At 38.0% G+C, this 14711-nt stretch overlaps 1 protein-coding gene across 3 annotated transcripts in view; it reads left to right on the plus strand.

Moving 5' to 3' along the window:
- THEMIS (thymocyte selection associated) overlaps window positions 1-14711 on the plus strand; it is a 90642-nt gene that overhangs the window by 17217 nt on the left and 58714 nt on the right. For all 3 annotated transcript variants that reach the window (XM_038177499.2, XM_013096857.5, XM_005009586.6), the window contains exons 2-4: window positions 250-408; window positions 8457-8915; window positions 11901-12946. In XM_038177499.2, the coding sequence (XP_038033427.1) occupies window positions 250-408; window positions 8457-8915; window positions 11901-12946 (1664 nt within the window). The remainder of the gene's footprint in view (window positions 1-249; window positions 409-8456; window positions 8916-11900; window positions 12947-14711) is intronic.

The following is a 14711-nucleotide window of genomic DNA, read 5'->3' on the forward strand; positions in this document are numbered from 1 at the left end:
TTACACACATCTAAGGACAGTGCATACTAGATCAGTGAAGATCACTTCCAAGATCACTAAAGTCACAAGATGAATTTTCTTATAATCTTTAGGGGAGAAAGTGAAGATTTGACTAGTTACTGTAGGATAAGAATATTTCATATAACTTATTTTAAGTGCTTTTACTTTCATTCAAAGAGAGAAAGATACTTGAAAAAGTGATAAAATGTTGAACACTTTTCTTTTCTTTTCTTTTGATTTGCTTTTCAGGTTCCATCTATGAGATGTTTGGAAATGAATGCTGCCTGTCAACAGGAGAAGTGATTAAAGTTACTGGTTTCAAAATTAATAAGCTCATAGCAAGTATCTGTGAGAATAATGAAGACAGCCAGTTTTCTGCCAAAGTGGAATTACCTCTAAATTTTCCTGGTATAGTATTTCATGAATATGTTTTTGAGGAATTATAACCCTGAATAATCACCTTTGTGCATTTTATTGATTTGCTGCCTTGATTGATATTTGTTTGAGGTTACATCTCATCTGTCAAGGATACAATTTTATCAGATGGCACAAGACACAATCCACTCATTTTTAAATTTCCACCCTTAGAGTTCTCTTTTGTGCCTGGATAGAAATTATTAATGTTATACTGTTCAGTAAGAATGCTTTCTATACTTGAGGTCACCCAGTGTCAGAATCATTACAAAGCTGTCTTCCCAGTTATTTGTGACTTTGCCAAACTTTGAGCTATTTTCATTGCCTTGTGTACAGAATATAATTCCATTATTTTTAGTGTATAATTATTTTATTATTTTGAATTGAAAAGATTACAAATACTTTCTTATGCTTTTATTTATTTAATTATTATTAGTCATTATAATTCCAGTGGCCAAAGTGGCTGCTACATGCCTGGAAACAATATTAGAGGAAAATATATAAAGAATTACCCAAATACCTACATTTTGGAGCATGGACTAAAGATATTTTGCATCTCATACTGACTTCATATTCGAAATGAAAATATCATCCTCCGATCATGTGGCCTGTCAGGGAGAAATGGACAATACTGCACCTGGACTACTTAGTTCATCACATGTCGTGCTAATTCATTATTCAATTCAGCTTTCATCTCAATTCACCTGCTTTAAGGGCCCAGCTGTGTTAAATAGGGAAGTGACTGAAATGCAGTGGGGGAAGTATTGGTTATATGTGTGTGGGAAGGGGGCAAATCAGGTTGGGAAACTTGTAGAAAAATGTTGTACTTAGGAGTATAAGAGAAGGGTAAAGATTTGATATATGAGGAACAGGCACTGGAGCTGAGAGTCAGTTGGTCCGTCAGATGAGGACCACAACCCAACAAGTATAGATATGTAGGGCATTTCATATGCTGGGAGTCTTGAAGGCAGCAGAGGTAGTAGCAGCAGAGGAGTTGAAGAGGCTGGAAAGCAGCGAGCAGTGTGAAGAGGAAGTGGTATGTGCAGGAGGGAGCCCATGTGTGCCTGGGACAGAAGTAATGGGACACCTGAGAGTGAGAGATGTGGGGACAGAGCACATATGATAGTACCACAGTCCTCAAGAGCCTGAGATCACATCCAGAATTCACTTTGGGCCAGCAATCTAGCTAATCTATAAAATGAGCTGTAGTTTTATAGAGAAAAATAGCATATAAGCATTTAATTTAAATTGTATTGTACTGCGACCATGTGGGAGGCTAAGCTGATGCTGCTAAAGGAAGTGTAATGTGGATATTTTCCAGTATGTGACTTAGTAACATCACTGATGTTCCTCTACTGTATTGCAGTGCACGTGAGATTGTGTGCACGTGAATATATACTGTTTAGGTCATGCCAGCACCCAAACTGGCATTTGCTTTTTCTTCAGCGGGAGACAAGACACACTTCTTGAAGCAAATAAAATGTAAAAACAGATGAGAATGTAATGTTTCATCTGAATTCCACAGGAAAGTATCTTCTGCTGTGCCTTCATTTTCCATCTCCACAATACAGATTTCTCTCTGAAGTAGTCCTATATATCATTTTCTTTTCCCTAGTGGATCCTCAATTTACTTTCATGTTTTTCTTATTCTTTGAATCAGAACCATTTGTATGACCACTTATTAAAAGATTTTTTTTAAATGTCATTTTCATGTACTGGTAGGGCCCAAATGTAATCATCAAAGACATCTTAATTATTTGTGGCTATCTAGAGATATTGAAGCACTGCTATACTGTGAACTCACAAGATACCTTGCATTTTTACTTGTATTCCAAGTTTCTTTACTATTATTATCATTTCTACAATCATCATTAAAATATACATACATATAGGAAGTTATATTCTAAATTTTGTTTGACAGATGAGTTTGAACATTTGAATCCTAAAATATCCAACACAACTGAGTGATAAAAGTAATTCTATATTTATTAATTTTGAATCTCATGATTTTTAGAACAGAACCGCCTGTGATTTCAAATGCTTGAACTTGGTGAATTTGGATTTGTTTGCATTTAAGTGATCAGTTTTACAACGTGGCATTTGGATGTTGTTACCCTGTTGAGAATATTTTAAAATTCAGTATAATCACTACAATTTACATATATATTTATGTAATCTCCCAACTGGTATTCTAGAAAACTGAGTTATTTCACCAGAAATATAAATTCAGTGTTCCTTTTGCTGAAACTTTTCATTGTTATCCACCACATGATGGGTGGTACTGAACAGTGATGCTGAAGAGGGGAATAATGACGCTTCTTATTAGCCCAACAGGGAGCACTTCTCTCGTTTCCTTCTGTATATGTATCCTTGTGCATTCAAGAGCTTTTTGGTAAGAGGCAGATTTGTCATATGTTTGGTTTATTTCTTCACTGAAGAATGAGTCTGCTTTACAAAGTCAAGTTGTCCCAGTCTCTTCTTCTTGACCCTTAACCTTTTATGAAGCGGTCACTTATTATGTACACATGCTACACTCTGAATGGGACAGTTGGACTTGATGATCTTTGCAGGTCCCTTCCAACTGAACTATACGATGCTAGTCTAAGAATATTTCTGGCTTGCCCCATTTCCACAACAAAGCACAGAACTGGATTATGAATGATATTTTTTACACTGCTGTTGAATTACTTCAGTAAAAACATCCACAGGTCTCTAGACTCTGACGCTGTATTTACACTGTACTTACAGGGCTCTCTTGCTAGTGCTGATGTAAAGAAACCTTCTTTTTTGATGTTATATTCCATTTCCTTTGTTGTGAGTTATCATTTGCCTGTGATGGGACCATATGTCTTTTCACTGTATGCACACTGGCATAAGCAAGCCATGTGCCTGTTTAGGTTACTCTGGGAATAATGTCTCTCTGAGAGAAGAACCAGGCTCATTGGCTCTCAACGATCCTTGCTCTTTGTCTTCCTGAATGTATTTGCAGTCTACAGATTTTTTTTTTCTGCTCTGGCAAATCAGATTCTTGATAAAGTCCTAATCTGGCCTTTGCATTAGAAAAAACGCTGCAACTGCAAGTTTGCTATCTATGTTATTTCATTTTCTCCTCATTCTAATTTGCTCTTTTTCATGCCTCAGAGGGCCAGGCTATTCTTTGTACTCATACATTGAAAAATAAAAATAAGAAAAAATCTGCTCTTCCTCTAGACACTTCGATTGCTACATCTAACAGCATTTTGAACTACAATTTTCACTACTAACAAGTTAGCAGAGACAGGTAATTTACACAACACCTGAACTGTGTGCCAGCACAAATGATTTCATTTTGTTCTGTTATATTCCTTCTTCTGCAAAAATATTGCTGAGCTCTCCCTGTTTTCAGGAGGTCTGTGACAGCTGCTGCTGCTCATTCCTACAGGACCTGACAGACATAGCTGAGCACAAGCACCCCTTTGAGCTCTCAGCCTTCACAAGCCACAAAGCAGGAGACTTGCCTGTGGCCATGCATGTGTGAAAAAGCTGAGGTTGGGCACTGATAGGAGTTGAAGTGCTATCAGTCTGAAGGACTTCCATTTAGCGAAGTGAATGCCCTGCAAAACAGGAATGATGAGAAAATCAATCCCCAGAATCTGTGCTAGAGTGGTTGCTAACACATGGCTCTCCAGTGGTGATGCTGAACATAGACTGACAACCTGCTGGAGGTCTTACTGTGACTGTCAACGTGGTTGGCACAGACTGGGAAGGTGGTGAGAAGGAAAACCCCACCATCCTTGGTAGAGGGAAAAAAAAAGCAGCAGATGTGAGATGAGAGTGGTGGTTTGGCTTTGGGGCAGGATGTGAAGAGGGCACTGGAGCAGAGGAGGTGGAAGTGTGGATGGTGGAGGAATGATAACCAAGTCAGCTCCAGAGAAGTTGGGAACTGAAATGATCCCCTTCTGCATTACCTTGGGGAACAGAGACTGGTAGTCTAGGACAGAAGGTCTTTCTGTTAGTTTTAACTTGAAGACTACTCGCTGCTCTATTAGGTGAGCCTGATTTTTTTTTTTTCAGTTTTCTGTTGGGCAAGAAGAAAAAGAGAGAATAAAAAGGATATTCCTTTTCTTCAGGAATCTAATTAGGACTGAAAACAGGAAGCCTATAAAACTACAGAGGGGTATGCTTTATCACTATGTAGCCAGTAAAAGGGAGCTGCATATATTGTTCTGTAAAAAGGTGGTAAAAACATTCTTCTGTAAAAACATACTTTCCCACAGAACAAAACAAGTGATCTATGAGCCTTCCTTTCTCTCCAATACCGGTAAAAATCATTCTCTCAGACTCCTGTATGCATAAGTCAGTGCTTAAAATTTTTCTTGAAAATTATGGGGCAATTAGATTTGAGGCTTGCTAATTATGATATTATAGCTAGACAGGCACTTCACCTAGTGAAATGCTACCAGGTGATATGGATTCATGGTGTGTGACAATGGTTATGCATTCCTGTAGTTACTATGTATGTGTAGTGACTCTTGTCTCTATCTGTAATTTTCCCCCAACTAATGGGGATCAGTGTGTTTTGGTCATATCTCAGATTATTTAGAAGATAGATCTATATGAGCAACAATGCCAGCTCTCAATAAACCAGCTGGACTTCTTTCCAGATCCACTATTTCCATCTGCCTATCCCCCTAATAGTCCACCAAGCTCTCTCAGGGAAGTCTAAGTGAATTTGATTCAGTCATTTTATGATTTATGGAAGAGTACAAAAATATTATTTTGACCTCAAAATGTCCAAACTTTAGCATCTCAAACTTGCCATATGTCTCCTACTCTGGAGAATTCTTCGCTAAGTTAGGTTTGGAAAACATTTGGTTTTGTAATTTGATTCATAATGTTTTTAATGAGGTTCCGAATAGTTCCAAATAACATTTTTTAAAGCACATTTCCCCATGAAAAATGAATAAATATGTCATAGCAAGGACAACATTTATGAGAAGATACTGTGACAGATTATGGCAGTTAGATGGGGACCACAGTGGTTTCCCCCATCACACCAGAATAACTTCTTATATATTCACCTCTTTTCTATAGAGATAGAAACATATGGAACTTTACATGCTCATAAACATAAACAGGTGGTTATTAGGGGCCTCTAACTCATGAGCCCCATCAGTACAGAAGCTAAGTATGCAAGTCCACATGGTTCTTTATTTGTCTATGCAGACATTCTGTTATTGAAATTAAGAAAACCAGCAGAATAGATGATGAAGATTTTTCTGCTCCCAGCCCTGACAGTCAGTCTGCCTGGGCCTTAGGGGTAATCAGTTATCTGTTTTGAATGATAACTGATGATTCTGATTCCATATGAAAACTGCTTTACAATCCAGCATGTTCATCAGCTTGCTGCTGAAATAGCTGTCTTCCAAATAGCTCCATTGTCCCAAGGAAATTACTAAAGCCTGAGTTTAGAGTCAAACTTACAGAGGAGAGGGAGGTTTCTTGTGGCTATGTATTGCCAGACACTTTCAACTGGAAATGTTTTTAGCATAGTTTATGGAGGATTTTAATGTAATTCTGGATGCTTTCTATGGGCAATAGGCATGCACCTATATCACAGATGAGTAAACATAGTTATTGCCTTTTAGATACATCATATGTACTTTGAATGCACTTTTAATGAAGAATATTCCTATTTCCTTCCTCTCAGCATTATCAAGAGATGATGCCCATCCTATGCTTGCAAAGCATGACATTGGAACACTGTTTGGGAATGCTGTCTTTTCCACAATTGCAGTTTGTCATTGGTGCCTTGTCACTGTGATATTTTCTAAATGCTGATGAATCAATTTGTCTCAGTCTGTACTGGCAGCTTCAATAGTGATTAGTACTGGGGTAGCTAACTTGTTTATTAATAATTGTATAAAAAAACACCTATGGGAAACTTCAAAAATATCATTGAGAAAGAAATGTGCTAAGGTTTTATCTGTGCAGTTGCGTTCATGGATGTGGCTTCCTTACAGGCTGGAAAATAAGTCAGAATACTTTCCCATAGTGTTACATTGAGGACCGATATGTAGCAGATGTATTTCCACAAGGGTACTAATTTCACACAGAAAAAGCTAACTGTCATACAGACAAGTGTGAAGGCACAGATTTGCAGACAACAGTTACATAGGCACAATTAGTGACTATTTCTGCAGTAAATCAAATAGACTATTGCTGTTTAGGCTGCTGACAAGTGCTCAGTGCTGTTAGTTGCCACAGTTACTAGTGGTCTCATGGGACACCTAGAACCAAACATGCCCAATCTGGTGATAAATCAAATGAAAGCTATTCACCAAACAGATTTTTTGTGTCTTTAACAAGAAGGGTACTAAAGCTATGATGTAAAGGTAGCGGTTTTTATTACAGTGAAGCCAGAAGCACAGCAATTCTGTGAGGGAAGGAGAAAAAAAAAAAAAAAAGTCATTTTTGAAGAATATCCTAAGGTGCTGCCCCTGCTTCCACACAGGCTCCACAATTTTGTTGATCATGTATTTATGGAGATAAGCTTAGTAGGGAAAAAGGTGTGGGAGAAATAAATAAAAAAGGAGATTATTTTTAAATGAAGCAGTCCCTGGATCTAAGTTGTTAAACAAACCTGCAATCAAGGGAAAGTCTGGAGATAGGAGTGAGTGAGTATCTTCCCAGCATCTAGCAGAAACTGTGTTCTGGCAGTGTCATGCCTGGTTGAGATTCAGGTATCTGCTGGGGCATCCTTTCCTTCACCACAGAAAGGGATTAGTAGTCAGTGTTGTCCTAGTTCCCAGGCTAAATGATGAGGGAGGCAAAGGGGGCACTTAAACCCTTTTACATGATGTGAACCACTTATGAGATGTAGAACTGCCATGAAAATATCTCTAGCAGCATTCCTTGAGTCCCCATCACATTCCTCCTTCATAACTGCAAAGGTGGGAGTATTCCTTTACCACAAGGATACAGTGCCCTTTGTATGGTCCAAAGGATGCAAAAATGTGGAGCAATGGGGTCATGGGGTTTCTGCTTTTTGTTTTTGGAGGGACACAGGAAAAAAGGCACAGCATCCTCTTGGGAGCTTTGCTTCTTTGTCACTGTAGCTGTAGCTGCAACTTAAAAGTTGCTGTGACATGAGGCAACATTCACACTGCTGCATCTTGGGAAGAAGAGAGCTTAATCATACAGCTCGGCTAAACCCTACTGTTTAGTCCTCTAAACTGTCCACTTCATCTTCCTCTGTGAAAACACTCACACAAATATAAAAACGTACACATTTTTCTTCTGATGTGAACTCCTAATGAGACAGCTCCAAGGGGCATGACTAACATGAAATAATAATGTCCCTGGGGGCTAAGGAAGCTCAGATGCATCTCCTGCCTCGCAGTACTTCAGCACTTTAATTGCCTTGTGCCACAGTGCTCCAGCACCCAAACTGTGAATCACTCCGTTTGATGGTCTGGGCTATCGCAGATGCTAAGATCAATTTCCCTTGCTCATTCTTATCATTACATGCTTCTTTTCGTTGGTGCTATTTCTTGAAACATACTTGGTCTTGGAATCCTCAGTCTGCATGTAGAAGAATATGTGATACTGATGTTTAGAGAGAAACTTCAACCTGTGTTTCACTGATCACATTTCTGTTGCTCTTCCTTATATCTTGTCTGCAATTATTTCTTAAAGGCTGGTTTCCTGGGAAGAAAGATAAGAACTTAAGATAACACATCTTTTGTTTCTGAAGCAAGAAAGAAAGAAAAAAAAACTGTTGTTTTTTTTTTTTTTTTTTTAATTTTATTTTTGAATCACAAATGTAAAAATGCTGGATGTAAGAAATACAGTAGCTGCAGAGTGGAGAGGGCTAATTCCAGCTCCCTATGCTTTATATCACATTGTTGATGTTATCTGTGTAGAATTACATTTCTAGCAACTGAACTATCAGCCATGAACTCTTTGATATGCTTTGCTCCTCATTTTTATTGCGCAGTCTAAAATTTGGCACAGCCTGTTTTGTACATTTCCTTTTTGTAATGCAAGTTTTCTGTTCTTAGGTCTTTATAAGGTTGTGGCAGATAAAACTCCATATATCAGCATTGAAGAAATTACAAGAAAAGTTGCTATTGGGTCAACAAGATTTGGCCATCCATGCTTCTACAGCTCTGAGGATATAAAATTGGCAAACCTCACTATCAAACAAGGTGAGCAGATCAACTTCAACTCTGTGGAAGAGGTAAATGGAACAATGGCTGTCAACTGTGGTGTGGTCAGAAACAACCAGTCTCATTCCTTTACTTTGCCCCTTTCACAAGAAGGAACATTCTATGAATGCGAAGATGATCAAATATACACTCTGAAAGAGATTGCAGAATGGAAAATCCCTAGGTGCAGAAACCGGATTGTCAAACTTTCCAACACTTTACATTCGTGGGACTCCTCTAATCCACTGCCAGATAACTTTGATGGCTGCTTGATTCTAACACCTGTCTATGAAGTGCAGGCAGTAATGAAATGTAAGTAGAGATTAAAGTCAATGATCTGTTTTATTTGTATAACAGAGTACAATGAATCACACTTAAGTTGCTCAAAATAGGCAGAAAGAATTGAGTTTGGTTGAGAATTCCTTACTCATATTTGCCACCAATGCTGGTTTCAAGTTGCAGAAAGATAAAAATAATATTGCCATTTTTATTCCTTTATCAGATATTAATTCAGATAGTTTCCTTATTTTTTTTTCTGTTGCCATTTTACTGTTCACTACAATTAAATAATCTTTCAAATGGTTATACATTGCATAGTGAAAAGCAGAGCTTAGGAAATCAAATTCTCAGATTTTGTTTGTTTGTATCTCATGGAGAAGCCATGGCAAAGCCACTTGATCTTTTATGGCCCTGGCTAGAGAAAGAAAAAATATATAGATGTATGTTTTATAGCACACTCAACTACAATTTAGGAACTGCACTGTGTTTTTGAGATTGAGGATTCTGCAGAATGCACACCATTATTACTTTACTCTACTGTGGAAAGAAATTTTGATAGAATATAAACAGATAATTTCTTAAACCTCTGGGTTTTAGGAAATAGGAAAGAATTAGAAATCCAATATCTTTAAGTCAATACTGTTCTAGTTGTTCCACTTAAAAGTGGCACTAAAAGTGTTGGGTTCTGTTCTTACCAACGGTCTTAGTTTAAACCTGTTATTGAAATTATTTGTGGAAATAAAATTTGAAGGTATAAGTGCACAGTGAAATGTGCCTGAGTTACTGTCACTTGAATAGCTGAGCTATAGCAATGACCCATGTATACTCGCATAGCATACCCTCTCTGAACTGAGGTTCCTACATAAGCTAAAAATCAGCTTAAACTAAAATGTTCGACCTTGCCTGAGGACAGCACCAAACACTTAGACAATTTCTGCAGTTCTTTGTTTTGATGCACCCACCCTGTTAGAGTTTGGAGGACAGGAGCTTAGTTTTTGGGAAGGTTTTGCTGCCTGTTTCTTCTACTGGAAGCATACCACTAAACTCCACAGAAATGGAATACTGAGAGAAATACGTCACTCAGGAGGATAGTAAGCAGGAAAGTTTCACAGTGAAAGTTTTTCTGGGGAATGGCATAAGTAAAGAGATAAAATACATGAGAAAGAAATAAAAGTGAGCAGAGACTGCTATCACAATAGTTGCTAAATGCTTTTCATGAGATATCCACGGTGTTTGCTATGTGGTTTAATGTGTGAGTTTGGAAAGTATATCTTCACAAGATAAAATATTTAGTTTCCTGCAGCTCTAGCTATATTCAGGGATCTTGCCCCTCTCCTCCAGCTGGATTCACTTAAGTATATTACTATGACCATTTAGAGATGTATTCAGGATCAGTAAGAATTTAATCTTTCTAAAAAACTTCTAGAAGATTTAGAAATGTTTCGTATTCAGTTGTCTTCCAATCAGATATTCCAGTGAGAGTTTTATTTGTAGATTTTATTTGTGTGCCTGTTTATTTTTCATAGTGTGCTCAGCATTTAAGAAGCATTAAATATGCCCTAAGTAACTATTTAATACAAACCTCAAAAGTAGGTTTTATGGTACAAGATTAACTACTTTCTTGTGGACCATGAAAAATGCATTTGCACCATTTTTAGAACTATAAATAGACATAAGATAAAGTATGAGAAATACTATCCAAAATTAAATAAAAAGGACTCCTGATAAGAGGGATAGCAGATTACATTTTCACAGGCTGTGAGCAGGAATCCTCAGTACTTTTATTCATTCTTCATAATGAACAAAATTTTGTGTCTGGAACTCCCTGAGTTGCTCATTTTCTCTTTCATTTTCTCTAATTGTTCCTCCTTCATTGACTTTTCTTTGTGGTGGTCAGGATATTTGTCACCTGAGTGTTTTAATATGAGAAAAGTAGAGTGGGAGTAAACAAATCCTGAATCACTCTCATAGAAGTCTGTCATGTAAAATACATGTCTGATACTAACTCTTAGGTATAAAATATTAGTATGTTCTGCTACAAGGAAGTGTGGGACCAGCATATACTATACATGTGTGTATGTCTATGCAGCGTAAGTCTTAATGAAGAGAGCCATTAAATAATATTTGCTTGTTAAATTTTACTGCCTTGGTCAGCGATCTGTGGTACCACTGATCTGGAGCCAAATTCTTCAACAAACCTTAATTGCATAGTCAGTTTTGAGCTTGGAAATTTTACATCCAAAATTTTGCAAGTTCAGTTGTGATAAAAGTGTTGCTGTTCCCTGTCAGACTCTTAAAGACAATGGCTTAGTTCTGATAGTAAATAAAACCAGGTGCCTCAGAAAAAAATGCAAGAGATCCACAGAGGACCATTATAGTGGAAATTTCCTCATTCGGTAATAGTAAACTTAGACTTTGTTATATAAGCGTTTTTCCCTTTTAAGAAAAGTCATATTATTTTGTAATAATTATTGATGCTTTTTTTATTCTTACAAATATAAAAAAGTTATTTGTCCCAGATTTGCCATAACAACCTCTTGTGTTAATGGGTTCAAACATTCTTCTTAATTAAAAGTGTTTCCCCACCCATTTGTTAGAAGAAAACACAAATTACTATGAAACAAAAGAATAGAAATGCATCTTGTACTCAATTAAAAGTGTTTGGTAAGAGGAATAGATAACTAAAAACTTAGAGGTGCTGTAAGAAAGATAGCAAACTGGATTTTTCCTCTTCCTTTTTCTTAAACTTTGTATATTTGCATACATTATTTTCATGTTATCTCATTTCATTTCTCTCTTCCTTTCTGAGGTCTGCTGCATATCTGATAGCCATACATATCAAATTAAAACAGTTAGACTTTGACTGGCTCAGTCAATTGTACAGGCATATATGGAGTTGCACACACTGGGAAGGTAATTTTTGTATCTGGCTAACATGACATGTATATTTTATTCCAATATCAGTTTGAAAACAAACAAACAAACAAAAAAAATGAATGTATTTCTTTTTGTTTTCAGTTCGGAAGGACATAGTTCATATCCTCTCTGATCTGGATGTTGAGGTCAAGGATATAACAGACTGTTACGATATTAGCTCTTTCCTTCAGCCACTGTCTTTGGAAGATGTATTTGAGAGAACAACTAAGGAATTTCCCATGGTTGCTGAGGTAATGGAGGGGCCTTTAGGAAGACAGAAACCTTATAATTTATTGCATATAGGGAAAGAGATTGTCATCTACAAAAAGTACCAGGCTACAAGAGTCCTAGCCTCCGAGATCAGAAGTGACTCCCCCAAAAGACATTTTTTAATCCCTATGACCTACAAAGGAAAGTTCAAGAGAAGACCTCGGGAATTTCCAACTGCCTATGACTTAGAGATAGCAAGAAGTGAAAGGGAACAGCTTCATGTCGTAGCAACTAAAGCTTTTGATTCTCCTCATGCAGAGCTCTTTTCTGTTTCAGTTGGAGATCAATTTCTAGTTCAGCAACGTCAGACTAGTGAAGTTCTGTACGAGGGAAGAAAGAAAGTCATAGATGTTTTAGCTTGTGAACAAATACTAAGTGATACATATAAGGAAGTGCTCCTGCCTATGTATATGGAAGGTGGCTTTGTGGAAGTGATTCATGACAAGAAGCAGTACCAGCTTTCTGAGATTTGCAAAGAATTTCGTTTGCCTTTTAATGTCAAAGTGTCCGTGAGGGACCTTTCCATTAAGGAGGATGTCTTGGCTGCTGTACCTGGTCTGCAGCTTGAAGAAGAAATCACAGACTCTTATTTGCTGATCAGTAGTGCCAGCAGTCCAGTAGAGAGCTGGGAGATTCCTGTGTATCGCTTAAACATGTCAGTCCATTTGCTCAGCAAGGATGTCCAGACAGTCTTACCTCCCATGACTAAGACAACAGTGGAAGAGATCAGCGAAGAGGAATACTATATGGTACGAAGATTTGAAAACCAAACCCTACATCCACCTCCCAGGCCACCCAAAAAGCCAGCAGCACTTGCACCAAAACCTGTTTCTACAGTATCTAAGCAAGTTATATCTGATGTACTACAGGCTACAAAGGTAAGGTATTGCACCATGTCTATGTCTTTGAATCTCTTACAATCATAAGTTTTTTTCTGTAGGTTCATAATCTCCATTTCACTGGTGTATCCTTATAGTACTGTATACAGATGGCTCCCAGTTCCCTGTAATAGGCAAATTAGCCATTATAGACAACAATGGTTAAAATCTCCAGTGTGTGCTAATTGATCCGTGAAAAACAATGGAACCATGCCGACTCACAGCAGAAAGCTTGGCCTTATAATTTAGGACAGATAGTCCTTAATTGCACCAATGCAGAAGTGAAGGGAGAGACTTGAAGTGGGTATATTTAAATGTTTATTAAGGGTTAGCATATGTTTTCATGATATTTGTTAAGAGAATTTTGCTCAGCTGGAAACAGCCAAATTAAATTCACAGAAAGTCAGGTTGTATAGATATTTTTGAGTACATGTTTTTGCACATACCCAAGTGGCAAATAGATCTGGAATAAAAAGGGCAGCTTTTTTAGAATAACTTTTGATGTTAAGAAAGTTAAGTGCCCCTTCTAGGACAATTTTCTTAGTGATTAATCTAAGAAAATGCGTTTGCTCATTAATTTTTATATTGGGTCTGGCTGAGATGGAGTTTATTTTCTTCACAGCAGCCTGTGAGATACTGTGTTTTGAATTTGTAACCAAAACAGCGTTGATAGCACACCAGTGTTTTGACTGTTGTTGAGCAGTATATGCACAGCATCAAGACCTTTTCTTTCCCAGTCTGTCCATCCAGCAAGAAAATGGAGCAGAGCGGTTGTTCTGGGAGGGTGGCCATAGTGCAGAAACTGGCAGGGCATCAGCCTGCTTGTGGGAGGTGCTGAGTGACGTCACTTGTTCTTCCTTTCTTTCACTTAAAAGTTTATTTTTACATCCACTCATTATTTTTCTTTTTTTCTCTTCCCTGTCCTGATGTCAGAGATGGAGTGAACAAACGGCTGGGTGAGTGCTCAGCTGCTTGTTGGGTTCAACCCACGATAGTTTTCTTGCATAAATTGAAAGAATTAAAGAAAGGCAGTTTGATGAACTTCAGTGAAAGAGTGTCCAGTAGGTACAATATTTTAGGTCAGTTTCTCTGTCTCATGCAAATGCAAATTTCCTGTGGAGGGAGACAGGCATACATTGGAAATGCTTTCAGGCATTGGCTGAGGCCTAGTAATGAGACTGCAGAGTGATTGTGCTGTGCTTTAAAAGTGATATAACTCATGGCATTGTATTTGGGTGGAGGGTGGTGGTGCAGGGTAAGGTGGTGTTTTTTTGTTTGTTTGTGTTTTGTTTTTGTTTGTTTGTTTGTTTTTTAATGTTGCCATCAAACTAAGTTCCAACTCTAGCAGTCCTGAAAGGGGATATTTTATGAGTTCCCTTCCTTCGCTGCTGGAAGTGTCTGTCCCATCATGCCAGTTCCAACAGCCCATGCAGGTCCTCAGCTCCACAGAGGTCCTGGGAGGTGATTGCAACAGACTGTAGAAGAAGTGAAGGGGTAGGGTGGGTCCCTCAGATAAGGGTAATACAGCAAAACGCTGCATACAGTGAAGCCTGTAGCAGCTTAAATAAGCCATTCTGCTAGACTAGGGAGGACTGATGAGAAGCTAAGCCCTGGGGCTAACAGGGCCTTCAACCTGGCACTGGCTTGTGGTACAGAGCTGGGGAGGAATTCCCTAATTGCTATGTTTCTGGTAGAGCTGTATGGTCAGGGGGACTCAGACTTCCTGCTGTGACTGGTGTCTCTGTGTAGGGAGCAACAGGTAGAT

Source organism: Anas platyrhynchos, chromosome 3, assembly GCF_047663525.1.
Source record: "Anas platyrhynchos isolate ZD024472 breed Pekin duck chromosome 3, IASCAAS_PekinDuck_T2T, whole genome shotgun sequence".
NCBI classification, from domain to species: domain Eukaryota; kingdom Metazoa; phylum Chordata; class Aves; order Anseriformes; family Anatidae; genus Anas; species Anas platyrhynchos.